Here is a 16665-nt window from a genome sequence, read left to right on the forward strand (position 1 = left end):
ATATATATATATATATATATATATATATATATATATATATATATATATATAAATATATAAATATATAAATAATGAAATACCCATAAATATATTTTAATGTTTCTTTTCCCCCATTAAAAACACTCTTACATACCTGTCTAGGTTGGAACTGTTGCTGTTAAAATACAATAAATGATTTCATTCTGAACTGGAATAAACGGATTGATCACATCACACAGATGTATAACAGAACATACACACAGGCTTTTTGATCGTGCAACCCTAAGTAACAGTACATCTTTTAAAAAGTATGTCCTGCTGTACATCTTACTGTATAAATTATTGTTGATAGAAAGTCTAGGTTGGAACTGTAGCTCTTTTAATTCTGAACTTGAATAAACTGAATTATCACCTAACAGATTTAGACCAGAAAACACACACAGTGGTAATGAGGTGTGTGGCTGGCTGAAGTTTTCAACAAGCATGTATATTCTGGGCTCAGTTTTTGACAGTGCAACACTGAGGTCATGCTCAGCATTGACACTGTTTCTGTACTTGAGAACCCTGACTTGCATAGGTATGTGGTGCCAAACTGGATCAGAACATCTACTGTTTTACTCAGTCAGGCAGGAGACCGCTTCGTGCTGCAGATGAGCAAACCAGATTGTTCGTCTCAAAAAGCATCTTGCCTCAATCAGTTTATTCCAGTTCAGAATAAAACTGATTAATTGTAACAGCAACAGTTACAACCTAAACTTGTTTCCAACAATACAGTAGATTGTACAGTAAGGCCTAATAATTTTTCATCTTCATCTGTACTGTTTCTTAGGATTGTACTTTCAGGAGCTAGTTAGTTTGCTTTGGCTAACGTTAGCTATTAGCTGTGTAACGTTACAAGGGACGGGATTTAAAAAAAGAGAAACTCACATCTACTGTTATGAGAGATAGTACTCCCTTATTTCTGCTTTTCACCACCAGTTATAAAATGACAATGCCTTTCTAGTTGACTTTTCCACTTTCGAAGCACGGTTTCCTGAAGCATTCTGCCCTGTTCTGAAATAACTCCTTGGGTTTACTGTCATGTTGTGCCTGGATGTTTGGTCAGGACGTGTCGTTTTAATCATTTGTTCGTTTCGAGAGCCTCATTACTAAGTACTTCCCCACACAAAACACATTGTGGGTGCTCCTCTTTATTTCTCAAAGTTTGTATAAAAGAGACAAAAAGGCATCACTGTATTTGCGTTTCATGACAATTGAGCTCAGTCAGAACTAGTGGCTAGCTGGAATCCATTTCATGACAGCGGTGAGTGATGGCGAGTGTGAATAACAAGTCAGTGGTTTGAACTACAGCGCTGCAGGGTGTGGGTCGCGGAGTAATCTTCAAGAAAACTGCAGAAAAAAGATCCGGTAAACCGCGAAGCACATGAGCATCTCCCTCTACAACCTCTCCCCAAACTGAGCAGACTGCTGATAAGAGAGCGCAGTTGCACTTGGCCAAATTAATTCAACTAATGGCATAATTATACATTTACGTCGCGACCCACCATTAACAGGTCCGCGACCCATACTTTAAGAAACGCTGATCGATATGGTTTTCATTTAGAATATTAGGGCCAAATGATGTTCATAATTAGGCTTCTGTGTAAATAATTATGTTAAATATGGAGAGACATGACAATGAATCTGAGTATGGTCTTTAGTAACAGAAAATAGACATGTAGAAAAACGATTCCACAAATAAACATGCCAGACCAGTCTATAGTTTTATTATCACATCTTCACATAAATATAGAGATGCATGCTAGGAAATAGAGTTATATACTAGACTGCGATGAACTCAAAACGTGATAGATATTCAAATTTTTAAAATATACAGAAACATTTAAATACTTCATTTGTCTACAGTCAGACAGTTTGTACATAAAAGACGAGTTGTAATTTAGGTATTGATACTTGATTACAGGAAACGTAAAAACGTAAAAACAGACACCATCTGAGAGCACCGGGTTTTCCAATGGGCAAAAAAAAGAAAGTAATTGCAAACGAAATGCATATTACATCAGTAACATTATTTTAAATTAGCAACACACTGTGATTTCCTGTTGCTGGCTCTTCATGGCTGTACCAGGTAGTCATCCCTGTGGTATCGAGTGACTTACATACCGTGTTGTACCGTGTTGTATTAGGGTGACTGTCAGCCAGTCCAATTTATCCCCACTCACCAGATCCAGAGTGAAGGTACTCCATTCATTCAGAGAGGAACAGATCTGCCCATTTATTCCTCCTCTTTATTTGCTCTCTCTCCCTTCTCTCTCTCTCTACGGTGCAGTCTTGTTCTCCACTTCCATGATGGAGATGAATCGTGGTCGGCGACGCACCCTCCTCTTGGTGTTGTGTTTGGGGTTCCGCTGGTACATGTCTGCAGGAAGGTGTGAAAGAGGAGGACAAGTTGATGAGAGGGGCAGAGGCAATGAGAGTAGGGAAGAGAAAGGAAGGGTAGAAAAAAAAGAGGAGGAGGAGTTCAAAGATGAATGACACCTCGTCTTGGTCACTGTATGTTTTGATATAAACATATTGATCGGGTTTATTTCAGATATTTTAGTGCAGGTGTATGTTGGGGATGTACTAAGGGCTTTACCTTGAAAACTGAGGTAGTAGTTGCGGTGACCTTTCATAATGGTGACCTCAGCAGACCCGTCTGCCAGGTACGCTTCCTCCAGCTCCCGGGACGAGAGGGAGGTCATACGCTGTTTATCGTCCTGACCGCAAGACAACCGCAACACCACCACATACTTAGGCCGGGATTCAATCCAAGGCATTTTATAGAGTAGCACACTGGACAGCCGACAACGCAACTTTTAATGGTAATTTCCCGAAGTTCGTAGGAGATAGAATTAACGGTAAACGCTGCGCATGTGGGCTCATGCTAAATTAAAACTCAAGAGTAATGTGCTGCTCTATAGAGCGCCTGGCATTGAATCCTCACAACATCACAGAATCCTCACAACCATATCTCAACAACAAAACAACAACCACAAAACTCAATGCCTCCCATTTTCCCTCCAGACTCACAGGTCTTCCAAACTCAATCCAGTTCTCGTGGTCGCCCTTGTAGTACCACAGCCACTCAGTGGTCAGGATGTAGTGAGCCGGCTTTGTTACAGAGGAAACCGTGGAGAGGCGCCGCACGGGGTCCGATTCCTGTGTCATCGTTAGGAAGTCTACTGGCCGAGATCCTGGACTGAGAGAGAGAGAGAGATGTTCATGGATTATTTACATTTTACAGTCAGACTTTATGGTATGTTGCCTGTGAAAAAAATAATAATTTGCAAATGTTTTTTAGAACCCAATTAAAACAGTCAAATTTTTACCACATTCTTGCTTGGATAAGCCTTTTATATATCCTGTGCACATGCCGGCAAGTTTAAGAGAGAGTACATGTGGGCCGATGTGGGCGGTCAGTGGCGGTCGATGCCGTTTAAGATGAGGGAGGACGATTTTTTATTTTATGAGCATTAACCAAATATAGCCTACAGAAAATCACACTGATTAAGACAAGTCACAATATTTTGGTCAGGTAGGACAAGGCTACTAAATGACTGCAAGAACAAAATAATCCACTTGTTAAGCTCCATCACATACTGGCAAAATGTTCTGATCAGTGCTAATGAATGAGGCAACTAAACAAAATGATCACGAGCAGCACTCACCTAAACTTAGCTAACGTTTCCACAGCCTAATTGTAGCCTAACGAATATCCAAATGGAGATTCAGTGAAAATAAAAATCTGACATTGATTGATTGATTTATCAAGAGTCCCCATGCTTGTCTCAAAGCCGCGCAAAACGGTGCTGAAATAGTTGACTACACACGGGTGTCTTGCTTTGTACAAAATAATAAAATGCAGTACTACGGGATATTTCTTAACGTAGCTCTTTATTAGCTAGCTACAACTTGCATGTTCACTTATCTCCAACCATGATCAACTGCCATGACCTAACCACCTGGGTGGTCTTAACCAATCATAGCACAGTATGATACGGCGGTAAAATGCATCCAATTATAATTCAGTATGTTTACACATATGAATATTATAACGGGTAGGCTATGCTTCAAATGTAGTATAACAATTTGATGACTTTCGGAGTTTCAGTAAGCAACAATTTAATGCCTTTCAATTCAGTGATGTTTATTCCCAAATAAATTATATATAGATCCATCCAGTTGTGGTTAAGAAAACAGTTAATGTAGTGGGTTATGCGAAGAGATGGGTGAAGTGACATGCCTCGCAAAGTTTAGAACTGCCAGGAGGAAAGTAGAAAGGGCACTGCCTAGCAACCATCATTGGTCCATTGTTGACATAGTCCCAAAATGTTTTGCATGTCAGCAATCAAGTTTTACATAACTTTCATAATAGAAAAATACAGACAGTATTTTGAGTGCGATTTTCCTTTAAGAGCATAGTGCGCGCCAATGCCGCCTCAGCATTATGGCTACATTTCATACAAAGGTATAGGCAGAACTTTACCTCAATCATGACTAGGTCGGTTCGCGTAAATAAAAGTTAGCAGGATGATAAAGTTGGCGGGAAAACATATTGGTTTGAAAAGGTGCACAAGAGTCCACTTTCAACTTTAGTGGGCAGTGGTGAACCCTGACCTGTGTGTGTTCCGGGGATCACAGAAGGCTCTCTCGATGTCCTCAGTGTGATGCAGGTGTATCCAGTTGTTCCCATCAAACACCTCCCACTTATAAGGCAGGTTAAAATGCACACGGATACACTGGTCTGGGCACACAAATGCATTACACAAACAAGCATGCGAGAACCACAACCAAACATACCAAAAGCATAGAACTATACCAACAGCGGAGCATCAAGTCTGGGTCCAAAAGGTTCCTTAACAGCTTCCACACCCAAGCTATAAGACTGCTGAACAATTAATCAAATGGCCACCTGGACTATTTACATTGACCTCCCCCACCCTTTGTTTTTACACTGCTGCTACTCGGTGTTTAGTAGAATAATAGTGAAGACATCAAAACTATGAAATAACACATATGGAATCATGTACCGGTAGTAACCAAACAAAGTGTTAAACAAATCAAAATAGATTTTAGATTCTTCAAAGTAGCCACCCTTTCTCTTGACAGCTTTGCACACTTTGCATTCCCTCAACCAGCTTCACAAGGAATGCTTTTCCAAGAGTTTTGAAGTGTCACCAGCAAAGCACCCCCACACCTCCTCCTCCATGCTTCACGGTGGGAACCACACATGCGGAGATGATCCGTTCACCTACTCTGCGTGTCACTAAGACATTGCGGTTGGAACAAAACATCTCAAATTTGGACAAAGGACAGCTTCCCACTGGTCTAATGTCCATTGCTCGTGTTTATTGGCCCAAGCAAGTCTCTTCTTCTCATTTGTGTCCTTTAGTAGTGTTTTTTGGCAGCAATTCAACCATGAAGGACTGATTCACACAGTCTCCTCTGAAAAGTTGATGTTGAGATGTGTCTGTTACTTGAACTCTGTGAAGCATTTATTTGGGCAGCAATGTGAGGTGCAGTTAACTCTAATGAACTTATCCTCTGCAGCAGAAGTAACTCCGGGTGTTCCTTTTTTACATTTACATTTATTTAATTTAATTTACATTCATTTTTATTTATCCGTTATTTTACAGCAACGACCTGGGGGATAGTTACAGGGGAGAGGAAGGGGATGAATGAGCCAATTGTAAACTGGGGATTATTAGGTGACCATGATGGTTTGAGGGACAGATTGGGAATTTAGCCAGGACACCGGGGTTAACACCCCTACTCTTACGATAAGTGCCATGAGATCTTTAAATGACCTCAGAGAGTCAGGACACCTGTTTAACGTCCCATCCGAAAGACGGCACTGGGCATTGGGATATTTTTAAGACCAGAGGAAAGACACCACTTCCAGCAGCATCTGATCTCCCATCCAGGGACTGACCAGGACCAACCCTGCCTAGCTTCAGAAGCAAGCCAGCAGTGGTATGCTGCTGGCATACCTGTGGCGGCCCTCATGAGAGCCATTTTCATCATAGTGCTTGATGGTTTTTGTCACTGCCTTGAAGAAACTTTTAAAGTTCTTGACTTTTCTGGTCAAAGTAATTATGGACTGTCGTTTTTCTTTGCTTATTTTAATTTAACTAGGCAAGTCAGTTAAGAACACATTCTTATTTTCAATGACAACCCACTGTTCCTAGACTAACTGCCTGTTCAGGGGCAGAACGACAGATTTGTACCTTGTCAGCTCGGGGATTTGAACTTGCAACCTTTCGGTTACTCGTCCAACGCTCTAACCACTAGGCTACCCTGCCGCCTCATTTGAGCTGTGCTTGCCATAATATGGACTTGGTGTTTTACCAAATAGGGCGATCTTCTGTATACCACCCCTACCTTGTCACAACACATCTGATTGGCTCAAATTCATTAAGGAAAGAAACAAATTCCACAAATTAACAAGGTACACCTGTTAATTGAAATGTATTCCAGTTGACTACCTCATGAAGGCGGTTGAAAGAATACCAAGTGTGCAAAGTTGTCATCAAGGCAAACGGTGACTACTTTTAACAATCTCAAATATAAAATATATTTTGATTTGTTTAACACTTTTTTGGTTACTACATGATTCCATGTGTTATTTCATAGATTTGATGTCTTCACTATTATTCTACAATGTAGAAAATAGTAAAAAGAAAAGAAAAACCCTGGAATGAGTAGGTGTACAACTTACCTCGACTAACCTGTACCCATGCACATTGACTCGGTACCGGTACCCTCTGTATATAGCCTCCTTATTATTATGTAATTTTGTGTTGCTTTTAATTTTGTTTTTGACTTTAGTTTATTTAGTAGATGTTTTTTTTAACTGCATTTCATGAACTGCATTGTTGGTTAACGGCTTGTAAGTAAGCATTTCAGGGTAAGGCTGTTGTATTCTGCACATGTGACAAATAAAATTTGAACAGGCAAAAATACATAAAAACAAGTAGAAGAGAGCTCACCCTGGAATCTACAGTTCCTGCGTATGAAATGCAGACAAATCTCCTTCCTGTCCTCTTTCTTGATCACAGGCCTGGAGACCAGCTCACCGACATGCTCTGATACACACATATACAGAGGGATTATACACATACTGCAGACCAGGCCAAGAGAACAGCTCAGTTGCATAAATACTGCAGATCAAGCCAAAAGAACACATACGCTCCAGGTGAGGGATTCCGTACCTTTAGCATTGTAGGGTGTAGTGGGTGTGTTGAGGCGGTGGAGGTTCTGGTAAATGAAAGGCAGGTCTTTGATGATGTCACCGCTGAGGCCCCTCTCCTCCAGCATGCGAAGGCCATGCTGGTCGATGACGTGCTGCCTCTTGCACTTAGACCCGAACATGCAGTCGTCCTGCACAAAGTGCATGCACATGTGCATCTTTGTGCAGCCATCCCTGAAGGTACATGCGCCATGGAGCCCGGAGCCCTTGTTGTAGTGAGAGCACACCTGATGTCAGGAACACACAGCAACAATGTCAGAGACAATCATTGTGGCAATGCAGTCACACATAGCCAACCAGAGAGTGGCCAAGCAGTTGCCTTTAGAATACATGGCCATCGTCAAAATTATCTAACCTCGCACACCAAGAAGTTCTACTTTACCTCTTTGGGTAACGAATACTTCCCGGGGACAAACCCACATCAACAGCGTAAGTTTTTATATTTCCTTTTTTTTGTATTCTTAAAAAAAAATATATAAAAATCTGTATTTTTTTTTTTTTTTTTTTTGCACACAGGAAGTCCCACAGGTCCAAGGTGTCTTCATCTCAGATCACTCTTCTCCGACATTGGGCTTTAGGCTGGACGTGGTGGTATTTGTAGTTTTTTTAGTTCCGTCTTTTAAACATTTTCATGAATTTACTGTGATATTTATTTAGACTGGATGAGCCAACATTACTCTCGGACAACTGAACACACGTTTTTTCCTTTTTTTGTTGAGAAACTTGTTTGTGGCTCCGAGGCCTCCATATAGTTGTCCAATCAGATTCCAGGTGCATCTGGTTCGGAGAGGTATCGTCCAATCAGTGTGCAGGATTCACTTCTCACTGAACCTGCCTATAAACTCATCCAGAATTCCCTTCCCTGGAATGCCAGGATGTAAGCTACTCCTGTCCTTCCCTCTTTGGGGAGATAGAATGAGTAAGAGATAAAAGAGTGAGAGAAAAAGAGTGAGGAGGTCTACGCCTTCTACCCAGAACACTGCTACACTCCCTGAGGGCAGAAACCTGTAATGCAGAAACGTCCCACATTTTACTTCAGGGAGCAAGACTTCATGGATCAAGAGAGACAAATTCACATACAAAGAGAGCATGAGACACAACATTGCATTTCTACTGTATTCATCTAAGGGAGAAAGGGTATATGAAAGTCTACAGTGGCTTAGGGAGAGATGCTAGGGATTTGAGCTGGGCTCATTTCTCAATGGAGACCGCCAAGCCTTGGTAAGGCTCCATCCAGGTGTGTAGTGGGGCTCTAGTCAGTAAGTGGAGCGGCCTGTGCTGTATATTCTCTGTGTGTTTGTTTCTGTGCGTATGTGTTTTACCTCCGGCAGCAGGGTGGGATCATTCTGCAGCAGTAACAGGAACAAGTCATCCTCGTGCAGCTCATGCAGAGTGCACTCCCTCAGGAGCGTGTAGTTATGCTCTGAACGCACGTCATGTGAGAACTTGCACTGCTTCCTACAAAGAGAACGGCACACACAGACAGACCGGAGCGGAGTATGTAAACAGACAGGAACGTACCATAAAGACATCATGCATCATTTTGCTTTTGTGTAGGCTACTGAAAACTCATTATCATTATATGCCTTGTTCCAAATCAAGGACTTTAAGGAAACATAGGTCATTCTGATGATAATAATAATACATGTGCTACCACTACCTTACACACATGAGTGTACTAGACTAGAGGATGCAGGTGTTATTCGTCCAAATTGAGCAATACAGAATAAAAGGGGCGTGATAGCCATCTCATCTATGCTGCTGCTAGCTAGCCACTCCCCTTCTCAACCTTGTAAAAATTACTCACCACGGTCGAGGTTTCTCTTACCTGCCTTTCCCAAATCTACAGTTTCCATAAACAAAATATTTGCAAAGGTGAAGCTCCTGGCAATCTCTGCAATCTTGTTTTGTGTAATTTTTGCATAGTCGCAGCGACGTTTTGGCGACAATCACACAGTCAGTTCCCCATTCGTCCGTTCTCTCTCGGTTCCGCACCACAACAAACCGAGAACACTTCTTTACAATGTACCAAAAGTCGTCCTCAGTTATTTCAACACGCTGGAATACTTTCCTGTGCAATTGCTGGAAGGCCAGGGAACCTTTGTTGCTGCATAATATACTGGTGGCATGATTAATTACTCTGGAGTAACTGGACATTTTTGGTGCCTCTCACTTGCGGATGAGAAGGCGGAAGTAGAAAACCAGTAACAGATTGGCAGTGCTAGTAGTTCTACTTTCTCAACGCAGGGGCGATCGCGTTCAATTCAGAGCATCACAGAAATAAAAGTGGAAAGTGTTCTAAATATCAAACATTCTATTTTCAATAATATGTTACCAATAAGCCACACATTAATTAGATGTGCCCCCAATATTATACTGTTGATAAAAAAATATATTGGTAGTAGTGGTATAATTTCCCCCTCTCTCTTTGGGTCTGTGGTGATTATTTCATCCATCAATGAATGATTAACAGTATGAGATGAAAAAGTGCTTGGTGCTATCCAGTACCCTTGTTACCGTTAACAATAACCCTTACCTAACCTTCTTCTTCTTGCTGTGTGGCAAAAATGTGCGGTGTCAGGTTTTAGCAGAGTATTGGAAACAGTCATTTATGTTTGACGTCAAATGCTGCTAACACTCACCCCAGAAAATCTGAAGAGTGTTCAAGGATACTTTAACAGACAAATGAAATCACATTGAGTGTTCGTGTGCAGGTCTTGTAAGGTAAATCAAGATGGTTTTTCGTTCCCATGGCATAGGGGTGGCATGACTCTCCCTACAACTAGGTAAGTACTTAAATATTAACACAGCTCTATCCAACGAAAATTATGGAATTAAACACATTTTTTTTCATATTTCCATTCAAGTGTATTTCTGTAACTGTGTTTTTAACCCCTCCAAGTCAGAAGAAGGCGCTAGACGTTCAGATTGCAACGATTCCGCCAGACACTTCTGCTTTGCCGTAGTGTTGTGAATTGAAACCAAGATGGCGGCGACGGAATAGCAAGTTAAATTGGTATACAATATTTTATTTAGCGCATAATGTTTTATACATTTCGTTTGTTCTATGGCAGTGCTAGATTAACAATACATTCTGACAAATTCAGTTTGAGCCGAGAGAGGTGTTGCTAAATTGTTTTACCTAGATCTTTAGCTAGCATGATAGCAGTAGTATCGAGCAAGTATGCGACCAGTTTAGTACGGCAATAAATGTTCTATTCACAAGTTATATTGCTGTATTAACGTTAGCTATTCTAAAGCATGATGGAGGGTTCGCGCGAGGAGGAACTGCGGCCGGTGCCTCGTGAGCGGGCGATTCTGGAGAGTTTCTTCACGCAGCTCGGAATGTTCTCGTTCGACCGGGCGAAGGATTATGTGGAGAAAGAGAAGGACAGCAGCAAGAGCGCAGGGGCCATCTGGGCCGCTCTCCTCGCCGCCTTCGCACACCTTGCCGCAGCGGAGAAGGCCTATCACAACATGACGTTCCTGGGACAAAAACTGGGTAAGAAGCACCGACAGAAAATGCATTTTTTGTTGCACTACAAAACTAATTGGTGTGGCAAAATGACACCCCTTAGTGCAATTAATGTGACCTATCACAAGTGGAACTAGTATCACCATGATGTTATTATCCAGACGAGAAAGTCACGTTCCATAATAGAAAGTTGAAGTGTAGGTTTCTAACAGCAGGTGGCGATACAAGCCCAGATTTTTACGATTTATGTATTCAGCAGCACATAACGTTGATATTATGGGGGTAGGAGGAAGAACGTACAACTGGATAAAGGATTTCCTATTTGGAAGGTCTATCCGGGTAAGGAAGTCTCAGGCAGCTAAATGGTGGATAACGGTACACCACAGGGGAGCGTGATTAGACCCCTGTTGTTCTCAATCATAATCAATGATGTTTACTTGCAGTTATGGCCAGATATGGGGAGGTCATTATTTGCAGATTATGGGGCCTTATGGAAGAGGGGAAGAAATGTGACATACGTAGTCAGGAAGGTACAGGAAGCAATTGATGAGGTAGAGCGGTGGGGATTCAGGTTCTCTGTTGAGAACTCTTGTGTTCTTTACCAGGTGGGAGATGATATATGCTTGAGGTTATATGGAAGAAACCTGGAGAGGGTGGGGTCCTTCCAGTTCCTTGTGGTGTACTTTGACACTAGCCTGACCTGGGCAGAAGCCTTTGATTGAGTGAGGGGAGGGTGTAAGGTGTAAGAAGGTGCTAAATGTGATGCGCTGTCTGATGGGGAAGGAGTGGGGGGCTGGGCATTCCTCATTGAGGACCATGTACAGTACCAGACAAACTCATTCAATGTTTGTTCTTTATTTGTACTATTTTCTACATTGTAGAATAATAGTGAAGACATCACAACTATTAAATAACACATGGAATCATGTAGTAACAAAGTTAAACAAATCAAAATATGTTTTACTCTTCAAAGAAGCTTTCCTTTGCCATAATGACAGCTTTGCACACTCTTGGCATTCTCTCAACTATCTTCACCTGGAATGCTTTTCCAACAGTCTTGAAGGAGTTCCCACATATGCTGAGCACTGCGGTCCAACTTTTCCCAAACCATCTTAATTGGGTTTAGGTCGGGTGATTGTAGAGGCTAGGTCATCTGATGCAGCACTCCTTCACTCTCCTTCTTGGTCAAATAGCCCTTACACAGACAGGAGGTGTGTTGGGTCATTGTCCTGTTGAAAAACAAATGAAGGTCCCACTAAGCCCAAACCAGATGGGATGGCAGATCGCTAAATAAAGCACTGACAGTGTCACCAGCAAAGTACCATCACACCTCCATGCTTCACGGTGGGAACCACACATGGGGAGATCATCCGTTGAACTAGTCTACATCTAACAAAGACACGGCGAGTGGAACCATAAATCTTGAATTTGGACTAATCAGACCAAAGGACAGATTTCCACCAGTCTAATGTCCATTGCTCGTGTTTCTTGGCCCAAGCAAGTCTCTCCTCATTGGTGTCCTTTAGTATTGGTGTCTTTGCAGCAATTTGACCATGATGGCCTAATATACGTAGTCTCCTCTGAATAGTTGATGTTGAGATGTGTTATTTGAACTTTGTGAAGCATTTATTTGGGCTTCACTTTCTGAGGCTGGAAACTCTGAGCTTATCCTCTGCAGCAGAGGTAACTCTGGGTCTTCCTTTCCTGTGGCGGTCCTCATGAGAGCCAGTTTCATTAGTGCTTGAAGGTTTTTGTAACTGCACTTGAATAAACTTTAAACGTTCTTGAAATTTTTGGAATTGACTGACCTTTGTTTTAAAGGAATGATGGACTGTCATTTCTCTTTGCTTATTTGAGCTGTTCTTGCGATTATATGGACTTGGTCTTTTACCAAATAGGGCTCTCTTCTGTCTACCACCCATATCTTGTCACACAGCACAACTGATTGGCTCAAATGCATTAAGGAAAGACATTCCACAAATTAACAAGGTACACCTGTTAATTGAAATGCATTGGAGTTTAGTCGAATGGTAGCTTCCTGTAAGTCCACCATGGCTACTCCTGCCTACTTGATTGAGAAGTGTTGGAGAGACGACAGAAAGATAGGGTGTTGATCCATCGGATTTGTTTAATAGACATCTGGATACTGTGTTTTAGGATTTTTGTGGCCATTTACACAGATGGTTCAACACTGATTCAAGGACAGGATGCACTGGGTCAGCATTTGTGGTGCAGGAATGTGGGGTGGCAGCCAGGAAACGTATTACAGATCATCTGGCTGTATATACACGGCGGAGCTGATGGGCATACTGTTGGTCTGGATGTGGGTGGAAGAAGTCAAGCCAGCCAGAATAGTTATTTGCTTTGATTCATTCAGTGTTGATGAGTTTTCGGTCCTTTAGCTTACGAAGCACGCAATGCCTGCTTTGAGGTACTACAAACCCATGGCAGGATACGATTTACTTGGGTCCCAGCCCATGTGTGGGTGGAAGGGAACGAGGCAGTTGATGTACTGGCTAAACAAACACTTAGTAGTGGGGATGTTGTAGTTTCAATGAGCAAAGGCAGAGGCAAAAAGCCTGATATGGACAGTGATGGTGCAGAGATGGCAGGAACAGTGGAATAGAGATACTGAGGGAAGGTGTTTATTTGAAGTACAAATGAAAGTCTGGGAGTGGAGGATGGCAGGAAGGAACAGAAGAGCGGGTGCTATTTTTTACAAGATTAAGGATGGGACACCGCCGGTTGAATAAGACTTTAAATGTGATAGGAAAGTGTGATTATTGCCAGGAAACAGACAGTTGAGCATGTATTGCCACAGTGTGGGAAGAATCAGAGGGAAAGAGGGAGAATGAGATCTAGTACGAGGGTGGAGGTAATGCACCATAATGTTAGATGCCAACCACCGATAAAACCCACAGAAGACAGCACATCACGTCTACCCCACACTGACAGGGTCGGCTGGAAGTGGATGTTTACCGTATTTAACCCAGTTTCCATTTCCCCTGAATTTGGTTGTTGGGACTTTAAAACATCAGCTACGTTAGGTTATAGCACCACAAACAATTTCCAACATGGACTGTTTTCTCTAAGTTGCTCCAATATGTTAATCAAGATCATAACCCACTCTTGCAGGCGGGCAGTCGTTCTTCAGCCGCAAGGACTCCATCCGCACCATCTACACCTCCCTGTTCAACGCGCTGAGGAAGGTGGTGACCATGGGGCGCCACGCCCAGCCAGGCTCCGTACCCTACCTGGAGGACCTGCTGTCTCACCTGTCGGAGCAGCTGTGCCACTTCACCCAGGCCCGCATGGAGATGGCTGACCTGTACGAGAAGATGCACGCGCTGGGCAGCCAGAAGAACATCAACTCAGAGGAGCTGGTCACCACCTCGAGGCAGTGCTGCAGAAGTACAGCTCCAGGTGGGTGGGACGTGCCATGTGTGTAAGCTCAGCTGTGTGTGCAGGCTGTGATAGTGTGTGAGTGGCTGAGAAATTGCAGAAACGAGAGTATGGGGAGGGAGGGGCGGGTGGTGGGCGAGCACGACAGGGGAGGGAGGGGTGGGGAGATTTCTGCTGAAATCAGCAGATGTAAAATTGAGCTCAGCCGGAACCAAAGCAAGCCCAACACAGAATTGCCCACTGTGCGGCGGAGTCGCAGTTCACACTGCAGCGAGTCACAATCTGGCACACATGGGTGGTTGTGCAGTCAGGTTTGAAGGTGACTTTCTCGCACAGCAGTCGACACTGCCAGGAAACGTAATCAGCACTGAGAATACACAGGATATTAACTGCTAATCAGGGCCAGAACCTCCACACCCAGTCGCACACACAAATGTGCATAGTGCACACACCCTTAGCAGCACAGAACACCAGAGACATCCAATTCTGTCCTACGGCCACAGTCCATCTCTTACAGTATATTAATTAGCATTAGTGCTAATGAGGCTATTTATCTTTAGGATAATTGGTCTTCCAGAATTGTGAACACGATTTATTCGTAGTGGAGTGTGATCAGTTAAGGCTACCGTCTTGACACCAGCAGCATTTCTCCCTTATATTAGATATAGCTTTCTCTCCAATGACCCCTCCATCTCTCCCTCCTCCCAGGTTCCACCACCCCATCCTGGGCCGCTTGGAGGGGGGCTTCCAGACAGAAGTGGATGTGGTGACACAGCTCCTGCGCTGCCAGGCCCAGGTGTCAGAGTGGCACTTCCTGCCCGCCCTGCTCAGCCTGCACGGGGCTAGCTCTAAGCTCACTGCCTGGGGACAGCTCTTCCAGCGCCAGAGGGAAACCCGAAAGCACCTGTTCGGAGGCCAGTCCCAGAAGGCCGTGCAGCCACCCCACCTGTACGTGTGGCTGCAGCGCCTCCAGGGGGCGCTCCTGGCTAAATTCAGCTTCTACTTCCATGAGGCGCTGAGCAGGCAGACGGTGTCCGCAGACATGAAGGCCCTGACAGCACGCACGGCGCCCGATTACCACGGCAAGATCTGTTCGTTTATCCGCAAACACGATGCCAACAACGTGTCGCTGGTGTTCGACAACCGCGGCTTGGACAGCTTCCAGGGCCACGGCTACCACCACCCGCACTCGTACCGCGAGGCGCCCAAGGGTGTGGAGCAGTTCCCCGCCGTGGTGTCCCTTCCCGGGGGCGAGCGGCCACTCACGCACTGGCCCAACGTCATCATGATGATGGGCGACCGCGAGGCGGAGCTCAACACGCTAGACAAGGTGGTACACTTCTACGACGACAAAGTCCAGAGCACTTACTACTTGACCCGACCAGAATCACACTTCACCCTGGTGGTCATCTTCGATGGCAGGAAGTCTGAGAAGGACTCGCACATCACCGCCTTCCTGCAGGAGATCTCTGGCTCGCTGAGGAACTCCAAACCATTCAGCACCCTCAAACCTGGCTCCAAAGGCTGAGAGAGAGATGCCCTACTTCATATACATCGTAAACTGACTGTCCCCATAAAGGGGCACTCTGCGTGTGTGTATCATAAGAGAGACGAGGGATTGTTCCAGTTCCGTAGAAAGACAGGATGGACGAAGTTGTCTAATCATTAGGAAAGCTTATTGAGTAACATTGTTGCAATATTCCGATTTGGTTTTAGCTTCTTATAAATGGGTGGCCAGGACCTTTTGCTTTACGACTTTATATTTAAAATATAATTAGAACCTCAGCATTAGCTTGTTTTAAATCAGAGAATGGCTTGAACCCTGTGGTCCAACTGTTGGTTCTGTTGAGCATCGTGCTTTGAATCCTTTAGTTTGTTTTGCCAAATCAGTTCCAGACCAAAGATGTGCGTCACTGACTCTTAGACGCAGTGTGGCCTTCTCACAGTGAACGTTTGTTTCTATTCCAACACAGGATAGCCAACTTCCTATCCCTCTCAGGGATATAATGATGCTATGTACTGAAGTCTTTTGCTTAATTTATGTATACTTTTAACATTTGTTTGTTTACCGTTTTAACAAAAGTGCTTAATTTGGTTTCACTGTATGTCATCTTATGTTGTTGTACTTATTTTGCCGTTTAATTCCCAAATAAAGTTGAGACGACTGTAGAAAAAAAAGCAGCATGACGTGTGTGTGTAAGAGGTGCTTTCACGTGTTTTCGGAAGCTACTTAAGACAGCAGGGTAGCCTAGTGGTTAGTGTTGGACTAGTAACGGGAAGGTTGCAAGTTCAAACCCCCGAGCTGACAAGGTACCAATCTGTCGTTCTGCCCCTGAACAGGCAGTTAAACCCACTGTTCATAGGCAGTCATTGAAAATAAGAATTAGTTCTCAACTGACTTGCCTAGTTAAATAAAGGTAAAAAAAAATAAATAATAATACAGACATTAGTGAGTGTTCAGACAGCCAACTGTAGCACGTCCCATCCCCTTTTTTCCGACCCCACTCACACGCCGCAG

General features: G+C 43.5%; 2 protein-coding genes across 2 annotated transcripts; one reads left to right on the top strand and one right to left on the bottom strand.

The window, feature by feature from the left end:
- Positions 1-1729: 1729 nt before the first annotated feature.
- Positions 1730-9722, bottom strand: LOC118392296 (protein mono-ADP-ribosyltransferase PARP12-like). The gene is made up of 8 exons (XM_035784128.2): positions 9099-9722; positions 8593-8728; positions 7233-7497; positions 7011-7106; positions 4639-4765; positions 3052-3220; positions 2618-2738; positions 1730-2398 (listed from the first exon to the last, which is right to left on the bottom strand). The coding sequence occupies exons 1-8, from the start codon at positions 9425-9427 to the stop codon at positions 2298-2300; spliced, it is 1344 nt and encodes a 447-aa protein (XP_035640021.1). The 5' UTR covers positions 9428-9722; the 3' UTR covers positions 1730-2297.
- Positions 9723-10172: 450 nt separating this feature from the next.
- On the top strand, positions 10173-16325 carry LOC118392295 (KICSTOR subunit 2-like). Its single transcript, XM_035784125.2, is given in 4 exon segments — positions 10173-10772; positions 13881-14132; positions 14135-14168; positions 14856-16325. Coding segments are annotated over 4 exon segments (1347 nt in total). The 5' UTR covers positions 10173-10531; the 3' UTR covers positions 15676-16325.
- Positions 16326-16665: the final 340 nt, after the last annotated feature.

Source organism: Oncorhynchus keta, chromosome 13, assembly GCF_023373465.1.
Source record: "Oncorhynchus keta strain PuntledgeMale-10-30-2019 chromosome 13, Oket_V2, whole genome shotgun sequence".
Taxonomy (NCBI): domain Eukaryota; kingdom Metazoa; phylum Chordata; class Actinopteri; order Salmoniformes; family Salmonidae; genus Oncorhynchus; species Oncorhynchus keta.

Excerpts from the sequence above, each read along its gene's own strand:
- LOC118392296 (XM_035784128.2), bottom strand. The coding sequence starts at position 9,427 with ATGTCCAGTTACTCCAGAGTAATTAATCATGCCACCAGTATATTATGC. Across the intron at positions 7,107-7,232 it reads TACACCCTACAATGCTAAAG|AGCATGTCGGTGAGCTGGTC; the intron begins GTACGGAATCCC and ends TGTGTGTATCAG. Across the intron at positions 4,766-7,010 it reads CAGGAACTGTAGATTCCAGG|ACCAGTGTATCCGTGTGCAT; the intron begins GTGAGCTCTCTT and ends TTGTGTGCCCAG.